This window comes from Salvia splendens, chromosome 2 (genome assembly GCF_004379255.2).
Source record: "Salvia splendens isolate huo1 chromosome 2, SspV2, whole genome shotgun sequence".
Classification (NCBI taxonomy): domain Eukaryota; kingdom Viridiplantae; phylum Streptophyta; class Magnoliopsida; order Lamiales; family Lamiaceae; genus Salvia; species Salvia splendens.
This window is the reverse complement of record NC_056033.1, coordinates 20,990,724-21,016,207: the sequence shown is the minus strand read 5'-3', so window position 1 is coordinate 21,016,207 and position 25,484 is coordinate 20,990,724. Positions and strand designations below refer to the sequence as shown.

Genomic DNA, 25,484 nt, shown 5'->3' with positions numbered 1-25,484 from the left:
CCAAATTAATTTAGGATTTATCTAGATAGAGTTGAATCTATCTAAATCCTTTTTGGGATTATTCTAGATTTTATAAGAATAAAATCAAATCCTTAAATTCAAGATAAGACTGATCTTGGATTATCATTATCAAAATCGTACTAGGATATTTCAGGATAGAAACAATTCTATCCAAATCCATAAGATAAAATCCAATCACTCTAAGATTTAAGAAAATCTTAAATTATTTAGAATAAGAAACTAGAATATATCATATCTATTATGATTTATTCTAGATAAAATTAACTTTATCAAAATCCAATTAGATTAGGATTATCTTGTATTATCTTTATCCAAATTTATCTAGTTATTTTCTACATAGAAATAAATCTATTTATATCCATAAAATTAGGATAAACTAGAATTAATATTAATTAATTCAACTAGGAAACTAGATATAACTAAACCTATCTTAAATCCAAAAGATAATTACAATACTGGATTAACAATTATTTAAAAAATCTAAGATATATTCTAGATAGATATAAATCTATCAATATGTATATAATAGAGATACATTTAATTATCTAAATCTACTAGGATATTTTCTAAATAGAATTAATTCTATAAATATCCACAAGATAAAGATAAACATGGATTTTAATTATCCAAATCTACTAAGATATATTCTAGATAGATATACATCTATCAATATCTACAAGATATGGATAAACTTAATTAATATTTATCTTAGTCAATCAAAGATTCAACAAGAGATAATAAAATCTATCTAAATCCATATGACAGAAATAAATTTAATTATTCATCCAAATTTATCTAGGATTTCTCTAGATATAATTAAATATATCTAAATCCATAAAATAAGGATAAAATCCAAATTTAATTAATTATTTATCTAGTCTATGTAGGATTCATTTTCATAAAATTAATTTATATAAATCCATAAGACAAAAGAAAATAAATTAATTGTTTTTATCCAAGTTTATCTATCCAAATCCATAAAATAAGGATAAATTTCAACTAATCCATAATTTAATTAAAAAATGAAATTCTTGACAATCCAATTAAATTGATTTATTCAAAACTTATTCTAAATTATATCTTGAAATTTATTAAAATTAGCTCCAGGATTTAGGAAATCATAACTAATTTTATATTATTTCCAAAATTAATTCCAAGGTTAAGAAACCCTAATTCAAGTCTTCTTAGGGAAAAAAACCTTAATTCAGCGCTGCTGATGGAGCTGCTCACGGAGGGACGCCGCTGCTGCCTGACGACAACGTTGTTGCGTCGTCGTCGCTGCATCGTTTCCCCACTGATACATCGGTCCCACTGTTTTGCAGCTGCTGTGAAAACAGCCTCATCCGAGCCCGGGAACTGCCCACGAAAGGCTCCCACTCGAACCGCCACCGCTGCTGTAACTTCTCCACAGCCGTCGGCGCTGTATCACCGCAAACTGTTGTGGCTTCATGTCCGCAGCGCTGCCGGAAATCTCCTCGTAGCCGCGATGCTACCAAACGACTTCAGTCCGCGTAGGTTGTCGCAGTGATACCACAACTCCAAAATCACGTACACTCATTCATACCAACATGAACGAACGAATTGATTTAAACAACCGCCGTCCATGTAATGATTGATTACTTAGTAAATTACACCAAGTAATTTTCGTGATTGGATTCTCGTACATAAAGGTAAAGAGCAACACCAATTACCCACACAATAATTACATAATTAGTTTATACAAATTACGCCAATTAATTACAAAAAGAATCAATTGATTCTAACAAGTAATGAAACACGTAATTTTATAAAACCAATTCTTATGTAAAATCTTTGAAGCATTCAAGCGATTCACATAACATGAAATTAATCCACATAATCAGAGCCAAAAATTGGCTCTGATACCAATTGTTGGGGTTTGGAGCCCCTTGCACAGCGGAAGTCATGCATTCACAAATAAATCATACATACAGATCTATTTGACCGATTATGAGATTAATTAACTACATGTTAAACAATCAAAAAAGCATGCTAGAACGCACATAAATCATGTAAAAGGAATTAAAACCTAAAACATGAATTTCCTACGAATTAGAATTACCGATATGATTCTCCAAAGAATCATCGATTGCTTGCGGCTTCTCCACGTGATGTTCTTCGTACTCAACCACGAACCTTCTAATCTGTATCTCGAACTCAGAATCTGACCTTTGGGTGGGAAAAGCTTGTCAGAATCGAAAAGGGTTTGATTAGAAAGGAGACAGAACTCTAGTTCTGTGAAGAACTGATTTTTCCGTCCACTCCCTGAGGGGAGCACAAAAATTATGAGTAAAAATCACCTTTAATCTTCTTTCTAATCTCCTTTTATATAGAGTTTTTATGGGCCAGATTAGGGATCCATGGAGGTTGGACTCGGGCCAAACCTGTTGGACTTTTACTAATTAAATTGAGCCCCAATTTAATACAAGTCCAACAGAATATTATTATCAGCCACTATAGTAAAATAATATTGACTGCCCGTCCAATCCCAAATTACGAGTAATCCGGACTTTACCTCTTTAATTTATTATTTCCCGTGTTTAAGATATAAATATCTATTAGTTAATTTAAGCCTGTTATTTGACTTTAATTAATTAATATCTTTTTCCAAGAGTGGTCTAGTTCAAAATCTTTATTTATTATTCTGAAATAAATTCCAACCGGCAGGGTTTCTGAATAATAAAACCTTTTTCGAACACCTCTTGAGGATATTATCAAACTGGACTCACCCAGCACACGATTCATTGCAATAACAATACTAGCACCTCTAGACATTAATCACCACTACCCAAGATATCAGGATTCTTGGATTGCGAAAAATCCGCCCCATTTGATAAATCAAAGTAGTGCATAATCAATATCGTATGCTCATTGTTATATCAACAATGATTAAGAAATAACAATCACCGAGACCTCGTCTTTCAATAAATAGCAAGAAAGACTTATCTCAACTGTTAGATCCTTCAGTGCTATACCACACCAGTGTCGTTTATTTCCTAAGGTAAGGAAGCATGCGGACTGACACTGCAACCTTTCACGATAGGTAGCCAAAGCCTATCTAGGTTGTGAAATTCTATTTCTCTTCTACAAAGGACCGACTGTGTCACCTTCTGTGAACGTCGTTCACGACCAGTCTACTATGCAGAAGAATTAGACTTATTTGCTTCTTATACATTTAAATGTTTGAGAAACATCTTATAAATGCATAAGCAAACACCAATGCGATAAAATTAATTCTTCTCGCCTTGGGTTAAAAGTGGATTGTAGAGTTTATTGTATACAAGCAATTCTATCCGTGCAACATGCTCGAAATATGCTTTTCAGTATACCAATCCTAACAAATACTGCAATCTTTCACGATATGTAGTCAAAATCCGTCTAGGTTGTGAAATTATATTTCTCTTCTACAAAGATCCGACTGCGTCACCTTCTATGAACGACCAGTCTACTATGTAGAAGAATTAGACTTATTGACTTCTTATACATTTAAATGTTTGAGAAACATCTTAAAAATGCAAACACAAATGCGGATAAAATTAATTCTTCTCGGCTTAGATTAAAAGTGGATTGTAGAGTTTATTGTATACAAGTAATTCTAATCGTGCAACATGCTCGAAACATGCTTTCGGTATACCAATCCTAACACATCCAATGACATTGCATCTTCAAAGTACTCATAATCAATCGGCATTCTTGCATCTGCCTAAAAAGCATTAGTTATATGCTCTTCCACATCAATTTGATTCGCTTAGTAAAATGATGGATTTTAGATAACTGGTCTTAAAAGTACCCCATGAGACAATCGACTTCGCCATATATCATGCTTCTTTGTATCTTAGATCAAAGATAATTCTTATTGTCTAAGATACTGTAACCAATTCCATCTATTTCCCCAGCTTGTCTGGTGATTTCTAATTGAGCCCAACATCATCTGCTATATTAATCTCATGTGCTTTAACTTTGGTGAAGCGGCGCTGAGAAGATAACATATGTACTGCCTCAGGAAGATGGAGAGGATAATTATGCTCTTTGTTAAACTCATTTACTTTGTATATGCCATTCACATAGGTCACCCTCAATCTTACTTTGCAATTTGTTCAAGTCTCAAGTCGAGGATTGACCGTCAAAGAATCTCTTTTGTCTTCTTTACACACACCTTCCTTACAAAAAATATATTTATATGATGTTATTTGACTAGTTTTTTTTTCTTTAGTGGAAATAATGATTCAAGCATCATCTAAAATATCAAATTCAAAATCGATTCTAGGCTTGAAATCAGAATCTGGACTCAAATTCATTGGTGACATAATTATAGTATGAATCTGTTGAAGCCAATAAATACGAGAAATATCAGATGAAATACAAGGAGAAATGATTATGCATATTAACATCAACGATTATATATGTGAGGGTCACTTCTACTACAATTTCTACACAAAATTCTAACTCTTCCAACATATCTCATACTCCCTTCATCCCATGTTACTTGCACTGCACTTTAATTTTAAGCCGTAAATTTGAGATTAATTTTTTAGTGTAATTAAATTAGAATTTGAAATGTAACGAGATATCACTTAATAAATGAGCTATTAACTTAATCTACCATATTAATTAAATACATTAATTATAACTTCAACTAGAAATAGTGTAAGTAGTTTGTGACGAGCCGAAATGGAACAGTGCAAGTAACATGGGAAGGGGGTGTATTATATATGTGAGGGTCACTTCTACTTCTTCAATTTCAACATAAAAGTCACTTCTACTTCTTCAATTTCAACATAAAATTCTAACTCTTCTAACCTATCTCACTTTTTCTCTTGGAAATAAATGATGGAAAAGTATCGGTGCTTCATTCCTTATTATATTTGGCAAGCTCAATAACAAGCAAAACTGAGATTATATTCATGAAGGGAAACCACACATTCCAACAAAACCTTAAAAATAAAAATTACTTGGATGAATCAAAAGAAATACATTCATGAGAAAACAAAAATCCATACTTGAAAGTTGTCAACAAGCTAGCGTGTGAATAAAAATTAATAAGTGTCAAGTAGAGAAGAAAGAAAATTAAAAAGTGTGAAGCAGAGAAGAAAGAAGATGGGGAGACTGTTTTGTTTTCTTTTGTACGTGAAGAGAAAAAGGAGGGAAGAAATATTTGGGAAAAATAGGAGATTTATTTCAAGAATCGTATTTGCATTTTATTATTCAGAGATCCACCAAAACGATACCGTTTCAGCCACATAAGCGTTTCAACGTGTTTTTTTTAATCACAGATTTGGCGAAAGATGGGAGATTTACCAAACGATGTCGTATGATTGAAGAAAAATGGCCTCTGTGTTTTTAACACAGGGCAAAGGATCCGCTCCCTCATTTTGTGGAGGAAACTTTGATGCGTATTTCAGTACTTCTACAATAAGCAATAATTGACAAAATGAGTTTAACACGTATAAATATTAATCAAATCCTCATCTATCTATTAAATTATCGATAATCACTAGTAGTTATCGTATAACTCCATGTCAATGCGCAGTGAGGTGCACGAACTATTTATAGTAATTAATTCAATCAATTAATATACTCCGATTTCTTACTTTTTCGATCCCTAGTTATAATCACATTTTAGGCACTTTTATGGAGTATTATTTTTGGACAATATCTTTGTTTTTATTTCTCTTTTCATAGTTTTGCCCTTTGATGGCAGAAATGTCTACTATTACCCTACTAACCATTGTTTTTTCATCAATACTTCGGCCATATTCAATACTTCGGCGATTAAAATACGTGCATTTTGCTACTTAGGATTAGGAACGTCTGCTAATAAAGGACACATTAAATTATTTTTTTTTTGGTAAAGACCCACATTGCACTAATTCATTATATTCATACTTTATTATATATTAATATACAAAAATGGGCCCACACTCCGTTAAATTTTTCACTAATTTTCTTTATAAAGTTAAATAATTTCTTAAAACTCACGCTGAGTCAAGACGTGTCCTTTAGGGATTATTCATTTGTAGGACCCAAAGTTTATTCCCTCTCAATATTTCATTATCCATTAGTTTTTTTGGGTAACATGTGATTTAAATAAGTATGTAGGTATAATCGGAAAAGAATAAAAATGAGTAGATGAATATGGAATATTCTTTTAGAATTGAGAACATGTCCGGAAGAGCACGTTCATGCCATAAAAATCTCACTTCCCAAATATAACAGTTTTATGACATTCTTTAAACTTTTTTAATTTTTTCAACCCCAATTCGTCCATTAATGATATATAAATACCCCCATTATGCAAGAAGATAGAAATTTGAACATCGATGCGCGATAACAACGCCCACATTCAACTACAAAAGGATCTAATCGAATATATTTGGGTGAAATTTTCCGTGTAGTTGGTTCGATTAATTGTAATTTTATCGCTTTCAATAAATTATACTCCCTCCGTCCCGAGATAAGCGAGTCGTATTTATTTTTTGGATGTCCCATTATAAGTGAATCATTTCAGTTTTAGCAAAAAATCATCCCTCTTACATTATTCTCCACATACTTTATTCTCTCTATACTCCTCTACTTTTCTCTCTCTCATACTTTACTCTCTCCACTTTAACTTATTTAATATCAATTCCTTAAATTTTGTGTCCAAAAGAAATGCTCCTTTTATCATGGGAGGTAGGAAGTAGTAATTTAGTATTTAAATTTTGTAATTTCAATTTTTGTTTAAAGTTTATATTTAATATGATGCATTTTTAATATAAATGCACTTTTAGAATTTAATTATTAACATTTAATTGAAATTAAACTAGTTGGGTGAACATTAAAATGAATAAGATTTGAAATAGTGGGACCGCATGTACAAGAGTCTCATTTTCATACATTAATTTTATAATAATATAAGAGTAAAATGTGGTAGTACAAACAAATAGAGACGTCTAATCGCAACATTTTTTAGAAATTGAAGCTGATGTTTTAGGGCAAAACTAATTTGGATGGAGTAACATTTTTTGGGAAATCAAACATGATGTTGTAAAATGGATCCATCTCAGATATCACAACCTGATGCCATCCGCGTTCACTGTCTCACCTTATCCATGGTCAGATTTTAATCTTAATCTACACACCCATGTATGTTTGTTTTCTCGAGTAATTCTATTGATCTTCATTTGCTTAGCTTGTTGCTTGGGAAACCAACGAAATGAGCGCGGGAACTAGCTATTTTGTTGGATTTAATTATATAGTTGATTGTGATAATTACTGCTGAATTGATGGGTGTTTTCATTTGTTAGAGTGATGATTATTCGTGATTATTAATCTTTTCCATTTAACCCCGTGTTTGCTTGAGTGGTATATTCGATGGATAGTTATCATACAGGCTAATCCTCCACACAATTTGATAGATTGAATAATTTCATGCTTGTTTAATCATGTAATTCCTTAAATACTCAGTTTTGGATTCTAGTGCCAGCGTTTTAGTTTCGTTGTATTCTGGTCATCTCCAACCATTTACACCAAACTCGGACCCATTTTTTAGTATATGTCACACCAAAAAGTAGTTTTACTCCAAACATTTACACCGTTTTTGTGTTTTTGTCTCACAAAATTTTTGCAGTAATACCATAGTTGGTGTTGTTTCACAAAAACCCTCAAAAATGGGTTTGAGTTTGGTGTATGGTTGGAGAAGATTTCTTCACCAAAACTCATTTTTGGTGTATGGTTGGAGTTGGTCGTGATTGTGTATGTGGTTGGTTATACTAGGATTGGATGTAGGCATTCCATTATTTTTCTCTCTGGGATTCTATTTTGTGGGTGCCTGGCCTTTCCTACTCTATTCTGTTGTTTATTTCCGAATCAGCTAAATGATGCCATTGTCGTCCGTCTTATACCAACACAAATACTAGATAAGTACATGTTAAAGAAGTTACAGAATTCGACTAAAACAGGGTACCATTTAGGATATTTTTATACATTGTGCACTGTTGAAATAGTAGTTGAGATGGGAATTCAGGAGCATGGTCGTTTTGATTAGGAAATGGGGTGGGCATTAACCTTAAGAAAGGGATGTGATTGGAGACAATGGAGGTTTATACGATTTATGGAATATGCAATGACATTCTGTAATATGAACACAAAAAAAAGAGAAGGGGGAAAAGGAGAAAAAACGTGAATATGTTCTGCTAATACCAGTTTTATAGGGGGTCCATTTTTAGATAAACAATGAGTTGAACTGAAGGGAGTAAGTAAGTAAGAAGAGAATGGATATTCCTTTCTAAACGAGAGTGAAGCATCTTATGACAAAATAGGTGTATGATTTTTTCCTGATATATTTTGGCATCTTCCTAGTTTTAGTTATCATACTTTGACATCTACAGTCCATTCGTTACATGAATAAAGATACTCACTATTAATGTATAGGCTACTGTGAAAGTAATATGGGGAATGTAAAGACCATAATTTTAACTAAATGTCCATCTAATACTTTTTTCTTGTTTTTCGTTTTTTGAACCTTTGTTTTGTTTGAGAAAAAAGGATTTGGCTCAGGATTGCCCATTTTTATTAATTCCGGGGTTTCTCTGAATTTGAAAGTTATCACTTAGTAAGTTTCCATACCAAGTTATCACTTAGTAAGTTTCCATACCAAGTCTCAATCTAATTAAGTCCGTAGCGTCTACAGATTTCGGCACATCCCCCCCCCCCTTCTTTTTGTCTTTTGTTTTGAGATTCAAATTTTATTAGAATATTATTCCCTTTTTCTTTCATTTATACTGGAACCTTTGAATTTATTAGATAACGATTACTATCTCGAAAAAGTACGTAAACAAATCCAGCTTTGTGTTTGTTATGAAAGGGTTTCTTGTTGTGGTTCAAACTTCATTCACAGTTTTATGTCCTTCCCTCTTCATACAGAACCAGTAATGATGAATCATGTGTGCTGGTCAAGTGCTGCTTAGCTGTATTACTCATGCCTGCTGAACCATTTCAATTAAGATGGCTCATTCTATTCTGAGATCATTTTTAAAGTTCCCAAGCGGTGGCGTCTGCAATTTCACAAAGCCTGCTCGTGCTTACTCTCGGTGGCATGGCAGTTTTTACTTTAATAGGAGAGCTGATAATAGTAGGATTTCAGATGGAGTTACAAGTTTCCAGTTTGTTAAAGAAGCTAGTATTAGATGGTATCCCAGTGGAGCTATAGTAGCATGCTCTAGAAACTACAATTCAAATGTTACTAGTACTTCTGAGACTGTTGATGGTAGCGATTACCTTGCAATGACAGATGAGAAGCTAATGAGTCAGTGCGAGATGGATACTTTTAAGGTATCAGGTCCAGGGGGACAGCACCGCAACAAGCGTGAGTCTGCTGTGCGTCTCAAGCATATTCCAACAGGAATCACGGCTCAGGTTCGTGTAGACCATAGACGGCATGTTAATGTTTGTCCTTTGTTTATCTATCCACTTACTTCTGTATTTGTACTTTTGATATCAAACAGGCATCAGAGGATAGATCCCAACACAAAAATCGGGCAGCAGCACTTTCTCGTTTGCGTAAACTTTTAGCTCTCAGAGGTGCATATTTATAAAATTTGGACCCATTTACTGACTTACTTTTACTCTAATCTAATGAATGAATGCTGATTTCCGTTAGATCCGGAATTTTATTCTGCGCATGAAAGAATCCTATTCCTTCTGTCTAGTTAGGAACACTATCGACCTTGAAACCTACGTGCCTCCTCCAGAACTTGTTCAGATTCTTCCAACGAAGTCCACTATCAGACTGGACAAGGGGTCTCAGATTGGACCGAACAACCCCAAATTTGCTCTGGTTTACCTTAAACCCTTCTCATCATGTCCAGCTCTTGTTTTTTTTTTCAACACAACACAATTATAATTTGATCATTATTTATGTCCAAAATTTTCAGGGAATGCAAGCTTTGATTGACCTTATATTTGCAGTTGGAGGTTCTGTTTCAGATGCTGCAAAGAAATTAGGGTACTACTCTGAACAAACTTTAAATTATAAATCGTTTTCCTCGTTTGTGGTTGTCAAATATTATACACTTCCTTAGAAGTCCTAAAGTCTTCCGTCTGATGACCGATAGGTTGAGCACTGGAGGTTTATCACGGTTGATATTATCTGATGATTCTCTTCGACAAGCAGTCAATGAATTCAGGGTTGAAAAGGTAACTTTTTGTACATCAGACGTGTATATTAACCTTATCTGTTCACGAGCACGATTTTAGGTGCTTAAAGGCTTCATACAATAATATTTGCTCTTTCCACCTCCAGAGAAATGCCATTTGTCTGGTAGGTAATGTTTAAGGGAGATGTCAAGTATTGAGTATAAATAAAGGACGGTAATTTTACTGTAGGGTCTCGTAAGAGAATTATCTTTGTTCATTTCAGAATTCAGTTTATATTTCTATTTCCGTTTTCATGGTGGTTGTGCAGTATGCTACTTATGCTGACATACTATTGAGATTACACAATCCACCCTCCTTTCACTTTGTATCATATATGCTATTAGACATGTTGGAGGAGGATACAGTAGAGGGTTTAGGTAAACTTACTCGTGATTCAGCGCCTCGATCAAGCTGGATGAAGGAATAAATTGTTAATGTGGTGTTCGGTTTCCTAGATAAAATAGTACCAAAATATAATCTAGGATTGAGTTGTGAGATTATTTTAGTTGGAGGGGGTTAACTATGACTAATTATTCCATGATTATCCATCTAGGATTGAGTTATGGGATTGAATCTCATTAACCAAACACACTACATATTTAATCACGGGATACAATCTTGCAAATCGAACACCCCCTAAGCCGATACATTACAACATGTTGTGGACAATCTTGCAAATCGAACACCCCCTAAGATGATACATTACAACATTTTGTGGACTGCCTTATTGCTTGACATGCCTCATTTACAACCTCTGCTTAACATTACAAATTTACAATGCAACTTTTGTGGATTATCTTAGGGTATGAAACCTCTCAAGTAGGACTCTCACTAGACAGCCAAATGTTTCAGGTACGTTTCTCCTTAAAATCTGACGCCTCTTATATTTTCTTTTGCTTTGGCTTCTATATCTTTCTTATGTGTGGATATAAGAGTTAGCATGAGTTAATTCTATTTAATGCTCACCAGGAATAGGAGCTGCAGCATAATTACGTTATGTAGTTTTTTTTTTTGTGTTTTTTTGAGAAACTATTACATAACATTTCCTCCATTCCTGACAAGTATGAACATTTGGTTCGGCACGAGTTTTAAATGTATAATTGGTAAAGAGAGAGAGAGATAAAGGATAGTGTAAGTGTCGTTCATGGTATAAGTTGTAAATAAATTATTGTGCAAAGGTATGTGTTGTTTAACTATTTCAAAATTAGAAAGTTCATAACTAATAAAGAAATAGTTCATTATTTTCAGGGACAGGACAGGAGGGAGAGTAGTTTTATTATTGAATCAAACCAGGAAACGGTAATTACCAATGTTGAACCAATGGGCTACAACACAGAATCTTGCAAGAAAAGGTAGAATGCAAATATGACCCGTGTTGCTTGTAAATGTAAATCTGTAGCCTAGGAAACTCATGTCTTGGGAAAAAATGTGCACAATGTTTGGATTAGTTGGCTGTATTTGTTTATTATATTATTGCTATTGAATATTTCTCCAATAAATTGTTAAATCTATTAAAATGTGTTGTTTTTAGATCTTTTTATTTGCTTGTATATACATGAACCAACATTTTTTATTTTCCCATGGAACTTTATTTTTTAATAGAAATATAAAAACTTTGGACATTTCTGATTTTTCCATAAAAGATAAATTAAAACAGATGCGGCAATTTAAAGCTTACGTGACGTCGTTTTTAATTTATTATTTAAAAACATTAAAATTAAATTCCACACATCAATCTTCATTTGAGCTACATCTTCCACTGCTGATGATATGGAAATGTTTTGAGTAATAAAGGGATATGTTGCCATTGCATTAATTGTGTTGTGCTTGGAGGTTTCAAAGCTATGCATTACAGTTGCTAAAGTAGTGCTCAAGTGGAGAATTTTGCTAACATAATGCACAGAGATGTTCATCTTTGGAGAATCACAATTTCGGTGAATTCATCATTAACATCCAATTAATATAATATAATATAATTAAAACAACCAATATCATTAAATTAAAATACATAGGGTAGCGAAAATATTTCTTATTCTTATAAATGTGAAATAGAGTTCTACAATACAAAAGCAATTATTTAATATAAAATAAACTCAAAAAAAAAATTCCTCCAATAATTTCCCACTTATGCTCAAACATGCTTTCAAGTATACCCCTTCTCAAAACTCTCTCATTTATAGAGCCTTCTATGCATTTAACTCCAAGGTACGAACTATGTATTCTCAATTTTGATTATGGGATGCTGAGATTAAATATTTTATATTTTGTTGCAATGATAGGGACTTTTATAAAACAATTCACACAACATACCAAAAAAATCGATAATATTACACAAACAGAAAGAATATCTTCTCATTTATTATAGCTATAGAGCAAAGTTTGTCTCGAATAAAAAGAATATCGCCAACCTGCAAAAACCATCTACTAGCAAATGCGCAGCAGCAGATCTCCCTGCTAACGAATTAAGGTCATCTGAGCATACAAAACTGATTCCTGCTCTCACCTTGTAATTATCAGCTTAATTTAAGACTCGATACCGAATATGGCTCATGTCCTATTCTCCTACTGTCAAGCCGAAGCCAAACTTGTAATCCTTTTTTCGGTGATCTATCTGCAAGTCACAATTTGTGAACACATTAATAAAAGTTTTCCATGGGACACAAAAGTAGCGAGAGGCCGAAGGAGTTTGGAGGGAGGGGGAAGGGTGGGCTTGTTTACCCCGTTGTACTCACCTCGGCAGAAAGAAGAAAGTTGAGACCCATATTGAGCCTCTCCTCAAGGAAAGCAGACACAGAGCCATTGGAGTCGATCTTTCCTCGCAGGCGGCACTGCCAAGAAACAAAAGTAGCCGGTTAGATGCCATATCTATTTGAACAATAGCATTAGTTGTGTCACAAAAGCTAATTAGAAAATTTAGGCAAATGTTAAGTTTCAGAAAAGCACATCTGACAAGTTGGTTTATCAGATTAACCAACAAAAGGGGTGAATTTTATTTATGGAAATAGATGCCCATCCATGAACAAATGGTGCAAGGAGAATAAACCTAAAGCAGGCTACAACTAAATAAATGATTATAGTAGGGATATAATAAAGGCAACTATCCAAACACTAACCTGCTTGTTATTACATCAAAAAGAATTTTTTTACTGTTGAAACAAATATTACCTGCCGAAGAATGTAATCATAACCAACGCTGGATGTTACATCCCCAGACATATAGTTATACATGAAGTCAGTTGCCAGAGAAACCTGAAGGCAAAATAATTTGACATTAGGTATACAAACATGAAAGAAAGAAATGGAATCACTATTATTCGGAACCACAGAATAAACTCAGATCACCTTGTCAGATACTTTCTGGACATAGCTAAGGGCTACCATCCCAGTGCTGGCAACTTGTCCAGTTGCTACCTGAAAAAGAAACAGTCGAATAGACAATCTGAATCATTGATTTGTATCTTTCTAACCACAAGTCATTGAAAACCAGAGGAATATGCAAGTTTTAAATCGAATGGCCACAGCCATGTGAAGGCTTCAGAGGAGTACCATCTTGTCAGTGTTATAACGTGCTGCATAGCCAATGCCAGACTTCCGATGTTGTCCAGCCCAGAATACCTCGCCACCTAAAGATAAATTAGGAGTCACACTCTGCAAGCATACATGAGAAGAATTGGTCAGTACAACATAAATTTATATTCATATTCACAACTCATTTATAGAGTCAACTGTGGCATTAGAACGCATACATCTTGCCGCACTAAAGAATAACATATTTGGTTTTCATAGTCAAAAAAACATTTAGTCAATCAATGCTGTAAATTCATCAACTTCTGAGAGAGATTACGTGTAGATACTGGACAGCATATTAAACTATGAAGGAATTCTACAGCCATCAATATTTTTGTCAAAACCAAAGGAGCTTTAGAATCATTCATAATTCATAATTACAAAAACATAAATTTATCCCGTTCATTTTTGCCATTTTGGTAGTACCTCTACAAAAATTACCCACTTTCCATTTATAGTACCTCTACAAAATATTACCATCAATATATCAACTTATTTACATTTCTACCAAATGACCCACCATGTCCTCCACTCGCAATTCATTTTTAATCATTATTAACCCTATTTTAAGGTGGGAAACTTTCTCCACTAACAATACACCAACAACTTCTTTTAAAATTTGAGTCACACTGAATTAGGCCTATTTTGAGAGATGGAGGGAGTATTAGACTCAGTGTAATACTTTAAGACATAATTATTTAGTATTTATGACTTACGAACTTCTATTTTTTTATGTGTTTTCATATTTTTTTATGCTTTTATGTTTTTTATTGTATTACCTATAATATTTATGGATTATGGTTTATGCCCCCGGACCGCCCCAAGGCTGATGTCTCTTGAGGCAGCAGGTGAATGTCTCTGCTTAAAACATACTCCCTCAGTTCCATAGTAATGGAGGCGTTTCTTTTCAGCACCGAGATTAAGAAAATTGTATTAGGTGAGTTAAGTAAAGGGAGAATAAAGTGGAAAATGAAAAAGGTAGAGAGATGAAGAGAGAGTAAAGTAGGTGTAGAGAAATGTGTTGACTTTTACTAAAAAGGGAAATGACTCTATTACTATGGAACGTACCAAAATGGCAAAATGACTCTATTACTATGGAACGAAGGGAGTATATTTTATAACCTTCATTATTTCTGCATTAGTTTCCCCATTAAATTACTACAAAATATACTACATATTCGTTCTTCAGACTATCAAACTTGTTTCCCTCTAACAGGATTGTAACAAATTAAGTATAGTTTTCCAAGCCGGGAAATCCTTTAAGTCTTCCATAAATCCAGACGCAATGTATGATATAAAGCAACACCAATAGCATATTCAACTTAGAACTGTGCAGCCCTATACAATGATTTACCCATTCCGGCCACTTGCTAGATCAGCTAATGCTACAGGTCAATAACTCACCACACAAAGAGATCTGTAAAGCATTTTAAAATTATGATACCATTGTGAAATGTGAATGACGGAAAGTATACCTGGATTATAGATGTTACCCGATTTTTAAATATACCCAGGGTTCAAGCACATGCTCAACAACTTTAATAGTTTGATTGATTAGCTATGTAAATATCTTCCAAATCAGAGTCAGATTACTCACCTGGATGTAACTTGCACCAAGTAAGGCCCCATTTCCTACTTGAAACTGAGTCCTATAATCTGAACCCTGTATATTATGTGAAGAGAGCACTTGTTAGCTTCAATTTGTACACCTATGTCCAACACTGTATCAATTATATGATGAACGAGTACCATCATGGCAAACTTAAGAAAGCGAATTTAGAATGCTAACATACAAAAGAACTAAATATACAACAATTACCTTATAATCAAAATTGAACATGCCATGGGACATATGAGGCTCGTTGGTGAGCTACAGATAAACAAAACAGATATTATGATATAATTTCATGTTATGAATTCAGGAGTAATGGACAGCCCGTGGACAGCTGCCAACTTTAAAACATTATGGACGAGTTGACAAATATGCCTACCTGGGCATTGCCCTTCAAGGTAAGATTATCAGCCAAATCGCATTTTAATCTTGCATTTAGTCTGCCATCTGTCATCACCCTCCCGAAAAGCATCAACTGCAAGAAAAAAGTAATGACCCTTCATTAACCAAACTAGCCTAGTAGCGTTTATATAAGTAAGAATTTATAGTAGACAGTGACTACCTTTGGATCTATAAAGTTGGTCCCAAACTCATAATTAGCAGTGGGGATTTTAATTGTCTCGGCAGATTGAGCAGGAATCGCAGTAGGTCCCATCATCACACTAAAGGCAGATGAATTAGCACTTAAAACAATATGCACTAAGGGGAAAATGGACAGCAATTAATGATATGCAAATGTTAAAATATGTACTATTGTACGGCAAAAGAACAAAGGTGTATAACCTGTGGCTGAGTGAAAAACTTTGATTGAGTCCTTTTGTAAAATCAAAACGCAATCCTTCAAAGAGTTCTGGCTTCAAAGACACTGGCAGCAACAAGTTCCATTAGAAATTTAATTATACCTCGTCATTACAAAAATAAGCAAAAACTGGCTATAGAGAGTTAAATAAACTTATCTACATAAACATGTAAACTAAAATCCTATGGATGTCCCTATCTAGACAGTAAACCATAATGGTTGGTACATTCCCACGATTTTTAGATAAAAGCTGAATTTATCAGCTGGCTCCAAGAATAATAGTAAAGCAAAACTCATAAAAGAGGTTAAACTATGAAATGATAGACACATGTTATGAGTAAATTACTGACATAAAATATGCCAAAGGCTCAATGCTTTCAGTAATGGACCTGAACTACAAATTATTTGACACTGCAATCGAGCTTCACATAGAATGGCACCATAAATTCATCTTTACAACATTAATCGACATGCAATTTTGACTTTACAACCTAAAGCAACAGCAACAAAGTACTAGAACTGCATTCTCGCATATTCAAGCTATAGAAAATGTCTGGCTGCTCACTGTTAGTTGCTTCATCAACAGCCAGCTGAGTTTAGCATGGAACTGGTCTATTTAGTTAGGGTTCTAGTACAATACAAGACAAGAAAACAAACCAGCTCCTCACACTAATGCGTATCAACATCGATTTACAACCAGAAACAAAATCAAACCCCATGAACATAGACAATAGAACCAACATGCAACTAAAACACAAAATGCAGACAAATTGCAACACACAGCTACATCAAATTTCCAAAATGAAAATGGAGAAAAGTGAGAAGCACTAACTGAGTGCCTCGCGGTGAATTTCTTCGTAGGGAATGGGGCAAGACAGATTTAGGTAGTCGACTTTAGGCTGCTCCGCATCTGAACTCGAAGCGGCGGGGGTAGGAGGAGTAAGCGCTGCCATTTCCAGCTAACTCTGAGCTGTTGCCGACGAAGAGGAGTTCCGTTCCTTCTTTCCGATTGCGGAGATTGAAGTTGAAGAAGAGTGGTGTTAAAATCTTCTTCTTCTTCTTCTTCTTTCTATGAGAAAAAGAGGCGATTTAATGTTCAGAAACTCGAGCTAAAAACATTGGCTTCCCCAAAATCATAAAGCCCTAAAACCCACCGGATTTGACCCGATCCGTTTCGAGGATAAATTTTGATATGCATTTTGTGCAGATAAACTATTTTATTCACTTTTTGTTTTAATTTACACTTTCCATTTTTAATTATCTTGACCATAAATGAATGCTCACTTATAAAATACTTCGCTCAAATGTGAACTTAAAAAAAAAATACTTCCTTCGTCCATTGATAAATATCTCATATTGTTATTTTCGTATTCACCAATAAATATTCTATTTGTTTTTTTATTACTTTTAGTAATAGACTTGTATTCACTAATTTTATCTTACTCACATTTCATTATAAAATTAATATATAAAAATAGGATAACCTTACACTAAAAATATAATTATCAAGTCATCACAGTAACACATGAAGTTTTAGGCCTAGCCTTCCTCTCTCTTTCAACCTTTATATATATAGAAAAATAAAAAATATATATAATACTCGGCATAAATTGACCTTCGTTTAAAGATGATATGCATCTATCCTACAAGTGATATGGATCTTAATTTTATACATCACTTAGGAGGTTTATGTTATTCTTATACATTAATTAATCTGAAGGTTTAATCACTTCACTAAGAGTGTCCACAATGGTGGCCCTTGAAGGCCACCAAAGTTGGCCGGGCCACCATTTGTGGCTCTCTTGTGGCCCTCCGCAATGGTAAATGAACAAAATTAACAATAACAACAAGGGCCACGAAATGTGGCCCTCTCCAAAAAAAAATAATTTGTTTGCTTTTTTAATGATATTTTTAAATTTAACTATATTAAATTTTATTAGGCTAATAATTTGGAAAATAAACATAATTAAATAAAGTTACGAATTAAAGACAAATTTTCGTCGTACTATAGATAGAGGAAAATTCTACAACGAAAATTTTTAAAAAACACAACATCAAAAGATAAAAAAACGCCACCGCCTCCTACTCGGTGGCGTCATCGGAATCCGACACATCTTCTTCACCACCTTCTCGCCCGCCGCCACCGCCCCCACTGCCGCTAGCTTCGCCCGTCTCCTACCCATCGGTCCACCCCAACTTCGACCTCAATCTAATAATGAGGTCGTAGCACATCTTCTTGGTGAGAGGGTTTGTCGACTTCTCGTACAAGGACAAGTTATCCCCAAGTTGCTTCATCATCTGCACCTCCAGTGTTTGAGCCAACGCCGCAGTCGGTGATGAACGCGGTGCCGACGCGCTCGCAGCAGAGACTTGGGATGCGGTTCTAGCTTCCCGGATGGCGGATTGTTGGCCCTGCGGGCGTTGGCGCCTCGACATTGTCAAGGGGGGCGCATCCAACACATCGTCATTCAGGTCGAATGCACGTGTGTCGCTACCACTTCTGTAGGTGCCGTCGACACGGAGTTTTGTCCGCTTCCCGGTGGGACCGGTCTCATCATCGCAGATCGCCTTGAATTGAGGGCAGTCTCGGAGAAGCATATATTCATTCCAGTAGGTGAACTTGGGCCAGTTTTCAGTATTAAACAACTGATACGATAACGCCCGTACGTGGGCTTCGCTGCGGCCGCTTTCGGCATTATGGAGTTGCCGCTCGTAAATGCTACTAAACCTCTTCACAGCTCTACAGATTCGGCCGAACTTCTTCCGGATCTGGCCTTCATCAAGGAGGGCACTGTCTTCTGGTTTGAAGCCGTGGTACACCGTCAGGACGCGCCTCCAGAAGCAAGTGTCGGTCTGATCCGTACCGATGATCGGATTCATCGTGACCGCCTCCCAGGCCCGCGCAACGACAAGGGATTCATCGTCGTTGTACGGGACCCCCCGCCGCCTCGGCTGCCGCTTCGGCCGCCGCTTCCGTCGGGCCCCTGCTCTCCGTCTTCGCCGCTTCCGCCGGGCCCCTGCTCTCCGTCTCCTCCGCCTCGCCTCCCACGACCGCCGCCGCCTCGCCTCCCACCACCGCCGGTTCGGCCACCCCCGGTGGGGGCCTCCACCTCCACACTACCGGACGTCGGGGTCTCCGGTGTACCCATCAACTGTTCACATGTGAATATATCAGATTCAGACAGAGGAGACTGGGAGTATTGAAATTGGGAGGATTGGAAGTGCTGAGACGGGTTGTTGATCGCGTCCATATTCGGCCGGTAGTAACCGAACCCCGATTGTTGGCGAACCATGTTCCTTTGCTGGGATGATTGGACCCGGTATTGGGGCGATTGCGGACTCCACATCTGATTGGGGAAGTTGTCGTATCCCGAGTCTCCGTACCCCGGGAAATCACCATCTCCACCTTGCATTTTTTGTAGGATGTTAATTAGGGATTGGAAGTGTAAAATGAAGTGGAAAAAATGAAAATGGAAGTGCATATTTATAAAAAAAAATTCAAAATTAAAAAATAATAATAACAATTTTTCCGCGGCCCAGCCGCATTTTGTGGCTCGCTGCAGTGGAGGGCCGCGGCTCACACGGCTCAGCCGCGTGAAGGCCGCGGCCGCGGCTCTCTCGTGGCTCTCGGCCCTCAGCCGTAAAACGTGGCTCTCTGCAGTGGGGGGCCAAATTAAATTATGATTTATTTTTACTTGGTTATAATTAAATTAAGAAGATTTAATTATTTGTGACTAGTTTAAGTTGTTTTAAGTACACGTGACTAGTTTAAACAGGAGTTTTAGTTATTCGAGGCAAACTAAATTAAAGTCTAATAAATTAAGTTAAAGAACTCATAAATGTTGTTAAGTCAATCATATTGGGAAGAAGAATCACTTGGGGTGGTCTTAAAGTGAGAGAGAAAACAAGAGTGACGTGAGAAGTTGGCCATGTCGGGTACCTTCTCCGTGTCTAATTTTGTCTTGCAGGCTACGGATCTCATGGTCAGCGAGAATCTGATACGCGAATGTGGGAAACTTGCTTGCCTTACCAAGAGCTCAACTCCATGTTTGGTTTCCCCTACACAGAAGACTCAATACCAAAGAGAGACTCTTTAGACTTCGTGTTGCCGGGATTGAGGATGACCGGTGTGTTCTGTGCAGTGAAGAAACTGAATGTATTGACCATCTAGCAGCCTGTGATATTTCTGTTGTGATAGATTGAACATCTCATTGTGTCTCCCCAACCACCCAAAGAAATGCTTGCTTTCTTGGATGAGTGCTCCTTTCAAGAAGTTTGACAAAATCCTATAGACATATATGTTCTATGTCATCTCGTTGCCATCCTGAGACATTTAAAATAGAGTGAACTGCACAAAAGGTCCCTAACTTTTCGCCCTGTAACAGCAGAGACCCCTCACATTTAAAAATCTCATCACATGTATCTAACAAAATATATAATCACAAACCTTGTTTTTTCGGACCATAACACCATCAGGGCTTGAAAGGGCAAACTCGACCTTTTGTGACGCCGTCATTGCATCCCACCTGCTGCATGTACTGCCAATCCTAATTGATGTGACACAAAAGGGAATCAATGATTGGTTTGGTGGGGGTGGGGTGGGGTGGGGGTACACGTCATCATTGACTAAGGGAGACTCCATAAATTATTCTAAATAAAATTAATAGGCTAAGAGTTGAAGTAAAAGACAACAGAAATTGGTGCCGTCCTTTTTAATTAATCGTTTTATTAATTTAATTTTAATGAACATATAAGAAAATTGATAATGAAAGAAAGTAGTATAAATTTATTTGTTATTGATTCTTTGAAAAAATAGTGTATTTTAAATAATATGTCGGCATGTTTTTTTGTAGATCAAGCCTTCTCTTTTAAAAAAAGAAACTATATATGTAAAGTCTATTTTGTTTTTCAATCTTATTATACATATGTTCACATCACTTTCAGCGTATATTTACAAATAAATAAAGCGTATAACTTTTCGAAACAATAAAAACATAGTAGCATATAAATCTTCCAAAGAAATAGAATATCTCTCACGCATTCAAGAAACAAACAAAGAAAATAGAAAATACTATATCCCACTTAAAATAAAGCCTTGCAACGATAAAGACATATTTATAGTTAATTATAATTTTTTTCCAAATTACGATTTACCAATTCAATCTACAATTAAAATGTGTTATAAAATTTAAAATTTCTCGCATTTAAGCATTAGATCATGCATTTATTATCCTTACACTATTAGGAATTTAATTACGTGGGTTAATCAATTTCATATAAATCCAATATTTTAGCTCGATTTATATACAAGAGTTTTTTTATTAGTTGAATTTCAAGTTTTCTTTATCCTATATACATGGCTACACGTGTTATATACTACTACTATGACTCTATGAGTTATTTCCCACTTAAAGCAAAGAAAAAGAAAAAAAAAACAAAACGAACGCAACTTATAAAAAAATTCACATAATTTGCATTGTAATGACAAGTACATTGAAAATGATGAATCGCGATATTAATAAATGATATATAGAATAGGCCAATTAGCTAAGAATGCGTGTACATAAAATAAATTGCATGTTCTGAAAAGGGAAATATGGCACAGTCCCACTACACATGCAGACTAGATGTGCAGCATAGGGTGCAGGTTTGGTAGGTAAAAAGACTAAACTGCCCTTCAGCCCATTTGGGCATTTTCGTCCGGAAAATGGCAAAAAACACAAGGTTTGTGATTATATATTTTGTTAGATACATGTGATGAGATTTTTAAATGTTAGGGGTCTCTGCTGTTACATGGCGAAAAGTTAGGGACCTTTTGTGCAGTGAACTCTTTAAAATAAAGTTGCATTTCAAAATTTCAAACTGAATTAGGAATTTGAGAAAAAACGATGGTGTCTAGATTTCTCATCCTATCCGGAGCTTTGTTTTTGAGAATCTGGACCGTATTAGAGAATGACAAGCCCCAAGAAAGTCAAGAAGAAGTATGTTTTGAATTATGGTTCTTGTGTTGCTTTGTGCTCGCATTTGTCGTGTCTATTTTGGTGCTTGGATTGATATCATGTGGTCCTCTTACTTCTTCCTTATGCTTTGTCTTTGTTTTTTTGTTTTCGGCTTTCAGTTGACTAGCTGATGGTGCTGAGTCCTAGGATTTTAGAAGTTTTCTTCTTCGCGTTCCTCGATTGTTTGCTCATCACTTTTGATGGTCTGAGCATTTTGGTATTTTTTAAAAAAATCTATAAATTTAAAAATGTTACTTATTCAATTTGCCACTTTGGTAAATTTTAATTGGAAGATATGGAGTATAGATAAAGGTAGGTATAGATTTTGTAAAAAAAAAATTTATACTACAAAGTAGATGAGAGATATAGGAAAATAGAAATATGCTTACCTCAAACTTCAAAATCAACTATTTAGCGGGAAAATTACATTCACCACTCCTTTCCCCACACCACTTGCCGCCGGCCGCCGCCGTGATGAAGAGATGTCGGCAGCCAAAATCCGTACAAAATCAGGCTGTCGATGTTGCTGACATAGAAGATATTAGTTTCAGCGGAAAAGAAATTCAAGAAATTAGGGCTTCTCTGCTCCAATGGTACGACGAGAACCGAAGGGATTTGCCATGGAGAAGAATCAGCAGCACTGCAAATGAAGTAGGCATTGAACAGAGAGACCGGAGAGCCTACGCCGTGTGGGTATCCGAGGTGATGCTTCAGCAAACCAAGGTTCAGACTGTAATTGGCTACTTCAATCGATGGATGGAGAAATGGCCTACAATTCACCATCTTGCTCAGGCGACTATTGAGGTCCGTCACCTGCTTTTTGTTGCTTCGCTTCGATTCGTTTTTTTGAATTTTAAAAGGTGTTGTGTGTTGTGTGAGGAGCAGGAGGTGAATGAGATGTGGGCGGGCTTGGGCTACTATAGGCGCGCCCGGTTTTTGCTTGAGGTAAGTCTTTGTATGATTTTCACTACAATTTATTGATTAGTCGGTTAATTGGTTTCATAGATAGTGGATTAGTGATTAATCAGTTGGTATCTTCTTTAAATAGCTATAAGCCTTCTGTGGCATTTAATCAAGGAAGAATAGAAAATCATATTTCTCTTTCCTTTAGTTTATCAAGTTCTTCTTAAATTTCCATACTTTTAGTTATTTTGTTGGAGTTAGAATCCACTTGAAGGATTCAAGTTCATAACATGAAGATTTTGCATTAAGAAATAATATGGTATTTGTTCCATCAAAGAGCTTCATACTTCATAGGTCCTTGTTCACTCCCATCAACGTGAGAGCACAACGATGTCTGTACCTATTCGATTGCCAGGAAAGTATCTGTGGCATATTTCAATCACGTTTCACCTTACTTTGTAGACTGAAGTAGAAGCTTCTTTCAATTTAGAGATACGGGTTTTGCTTGTCCTTTATCGTGCTGGTGTGATAGGATTCTTATTCGCAACGACTTTACTATTGTAGGGAGCTCAAATGATTGTTGAAAGTGGAGGTGAGTTCCCGAACACAGCATCTTCTCTTCAGATGGTCAGAGGGATCGGAAACTACACTGCTGGAGCAATTGCATCTATTGCCTTTGAGGAGGTTAGTATTGTACTGTTTCCCTCTATCCTGTGACGAGCTTGTCGTGATAGTGCTATTCAGGCAGTGCCGGTGGTCGATGGAAATGTTGTTAGAGTAATTACCAGATTGAAGGCCATATCAGCAAATCCAAAAGACTCAAAGACAGTCAAGGATATATGGTAAGATTAAAGATGATAAATCACTAAAATTGTTATCCTCTTCCTCTTTTTCTACCCAAACACACAACATATTGCCAATGAAGGCTTTCATTTATAGCAAAATTGAAGTGTGTGTGTATCTATGTATGCCGTTTTCAGTAATTTTTATCTGTTGTATTTCAAACTGCTCAGGGAACTGGCGAGGAAGTTAGTTGATCCGTTGAGGCCTGGGGATTTCAACCAGGCTTTCATGGAACTTGGTGCAACGATATGCAGTCCAACATCTCCGAGCTGCTCCAAATGTCCTACATCCGTTCAGTGCCAAGCGCTATCTCTCTCCATGAACCAAGAATCAGTTAAAGTGACAGACTTTCCAACCAAGGTTCCAAAGGCCAAACAAAGACATGATTTCTCAGCTGTCAGTGTTGTGGAGATAGTCGAGGAGGGATCCGACAGCAAATATCTTTTAGTGAAGAGACCAGAGGAGGGGTTGCTGGCCGGACTGTGGGAATTCCCATCAGTGCTATTAGAGGGAGAAGCTGATTTAACCGCACGGAGAAAAGCGATTGACAGTTTCTTGAAACAATCATTCGGTTTAGACATGAGAAAGTCGTGCAAAGTAGTTTTAAGGGAAGAAGTCGGGGTGTACGTCCACATATTCTCGCACATTCGTCTCAAGATGTACATAGAGTTGCTGACTTTGCGCATGACAGGTTCATTTTATCCCTCAGTAACTCCAATACCAAGATGTATAAGAAATTTTCCAAAAAGTAGTTTCTCATTTCTTGCCAAACTGATGAGGTATACTTTATTTGGTCAGAAGGTATGCAGGAAAAGCAAGAAGAAACCACAACTATTAAATGGAAATATGTTGATGAAAAGGCACTTTCAACTTTGGGGCTGACATCTGGTGTAAGAAAGGTAATAATATTGTGATTCTCAAAGTTTTTTTTTTTTTTTTGAGTTTATATTGTGTTCAATCAACTTTTTGATATAGGTAGTTGAAAACTCATGCTGCAAACCAAAATGAAAAGATGAAATATGTTTCTATTTTGCTCTATTCAGCTATTGGTCTGTAAATCTTGAGTCTTGAGATTGATCTTGGTGGAATTTGTAGAATTCAGTAATTTTCTGCTAATATTTTGTGATGCAGGCTTACACCATGGTCCAGAAATTCAAGAAGGATTCATCTATCCCTGCAACTGCAAGAAAGAGAAGAGACAAAAAATAATCAACCGAAGCTTCAAGCAGTTTACTGTGAATTCATAACTTGTTGGTCCAAAGCAGTAACCATATACCATCACTTTTGGAGGAAGATGTAAAATGTAGGTAACGTCAGTCACAGAGGTCAAATTCAAAGTTTGAACTTAGTTTCTCGACAGGAGATTAGCATAGATAACTCCCTGTCTCATAGCTAGTTGGTATCCAGCCTGAAGAATTATAGTAGTACTGCATAAGATTATGGAGTTTTGCTACCAGTTTGTCTGCCTGTCTCACAACGACAGGAGATTAGCTTTACCTTCATATCTTAGCACTATTTATTACTCCCTCCGTTCCTTAAATTTTGA

General features: G+C 35.9%; 4 protein-coding genes across 5 annotated transcripts; 2 read left to right on the top strand and 2 right to left on the bottom strand.

Annotated features, from left to right (window-relative positions):
• Positions 1-6,975: 6,975 nt before the first annotated feature.
• LOC121791367 lies at positions 6,976-11,732 on the top strand. The gene is made up of 8 exons (XM_042189341.1): positions 6,976-7,133; positions 8,944-9,435; positions 9,525-9,600; positions 9,729-9,856; positions 9,954-10,024; positions 10,134-10,215; positions 11,018-11,067; positions 11,464-11,732. The coding sequence occupies exons 2-7, from the start codon at positions 9,025-9,027 to the stop codon at positions 11,036-11,038; spliced, it is 789 nt and encodes a 262-aa protein (XP_042045275.1). The 5' UTR covers positions 6,976-7,133; positions 8,944-9,024; the 3' UTR covers positions 11,039-11,067; positions 11,464-11,732.
• A 790-nt stretch (positions 11,733-12,522) lies between these two features.
• On the bottom strand, positions 12,523-17,330 carry LOC121762739 (mitochondrial import receptor subunit TOM40-1-like). Its single transcript, XM_042158724.1, has 11 exons — positions 17,026-17,330; positions 16,178-16,259; positions 15,957-16,056; positions 15,774-15,869; positions 15,602-15,652; positions 15,380-15,445; positions 13,762-13,863; positions 13,558-13,626; positions 13,381-13,464; positions 12,948-13,043; positions 12,523-12,826 (listed from the first exon to the last, which is right to left on the bottom strand). Exons 1-11 carry the CDS (start codon positions 17,144-17,146, stop codon positions 12,770-12,772), a joined length of 924 nt encoding a protein of 307 aa, XP_042014658.1. The 5' UTR covers positions 17,147-17,330; the 3' UTR covers positions 12,523-12,769.
• Positions 17,331-18,368: 1,038 nt separating this feature from the next.
• LOC121775750 lies at positions 18,369-19,073 on the bottom strand. The gene has a single exon (XM_042172790.1). The coding sequence runs from the start codon at positions 19,071-19,073 to the stop codon at positions 18,369-18,371; it is 705 nt and encodes a 234-aa protein (XP_042028724.1).
• Positions 19,074-22,542: 3,469 nt separating this feature from the next.
• Positions 22,543-25,462, top strand: LOC121791319 (adenine DNA glycosylase-like). 2 transcript variants are annotated; one of them, XM_042189321.1, is made up of 7 exons: positions 22,543-22,996; positions 23,078-23,137; positions 23,660-23,779; positions 23,840-23,937; positions 24,109-24,629; positions 24,740-24,837; positions 25,070-25,462. In XM_042189321.1, exons 1-7 carry the CDS (start codon positions 22,574-22,576, stop codon positions 25,145-25,147), a joined length of 1,398 nt encoding a protein of 465 aa, XP_042045255.1. In that variant the 5' UTR covers positions 22,543-22,573; the 3' UTR covers positions 25,148-25,462. The 2 variants fall into 2 exon arrangements, with proteins under 2 accessions (XP_042045255.1, XP_042045250.1); XM_042189316.1 differs by having other exon boundaries at positions 22,545-22,996; positions 24,737-24,837.
• Positions 25,463-25,484: the final 22 nt, after the last annotated feature.

Bases quoted from the DNA above. Each gene is read 5' to 3' on its own strand.
- LOC121791367 (XM_042189341.1), top strand. From the start codon at position 9,025: ATGGCTCATTCTATTCTGAGATCATTTTTAAAGTTCCCAAGCGGTGGC. The intron at 9,857-9,953 runs GTTTACCTTAAA...CAAAATTTTCAG, and splicing joins ACAACCCCAAATTTGCTCTG to GGAATGCAAGCTTTGATTGA. The intron at 10,216-11,017 runs GTAACTTTTTGT...GGATTATCTTAG, and splicing joins ATGAATTCAGGGTTGAAAAG to GGTATGAAACCTCTCAAGTA.
- LOC121762739 (XM_042158724.1), bottom strand. From the start codon at position 17,146: ATGGCAGCGCTTACTCCTCCTACCCCCGCCGCTTCGAGTTCAGATGCG. The intron at 16,260-17,025 runs GTTAGTGCTTCT...TGTTGCTGCCAG, and splicing joins AATTCACCGCGAGGCACTCA to TGTCTTTGAAGCCAGAACTC. The intron at 15,446-15,601 runs GTAATTGTTGTA...CATAATATACAG, and splicing joins TGTTCAATTTTGATTATAAG to GGTTCAGATTATAGGACTCA.
- LOC121775750 (XM_042172790.1), bottom strand. From the start codon at position 19,073: ATGAATCCGATCATCGGTACGGATCAGACCGACACTTGCTTCTGGAGG.
- LOC121791319 (XM_042189316.1), top strand. From the start codon at position 22,574: ATGCTTACCTCAAACTTCAAAATCAACTATTTAGCGGGAAAATTACAT. The intron at 24,630-24,736 runs GTTCATTTTATC...TTATTTGGTCAG, and splicing joins GCTGACTTTGCGCATGACAG to AAGGTATGCAGGAAAAGCAA. The intron at 24,838-25,069 runs GTAATAATATTG...TTTGTGATGCAG, and splicing joins TGACATCTGGTGTAAGAAAG to GCTTACACCATGGTCCAGAA.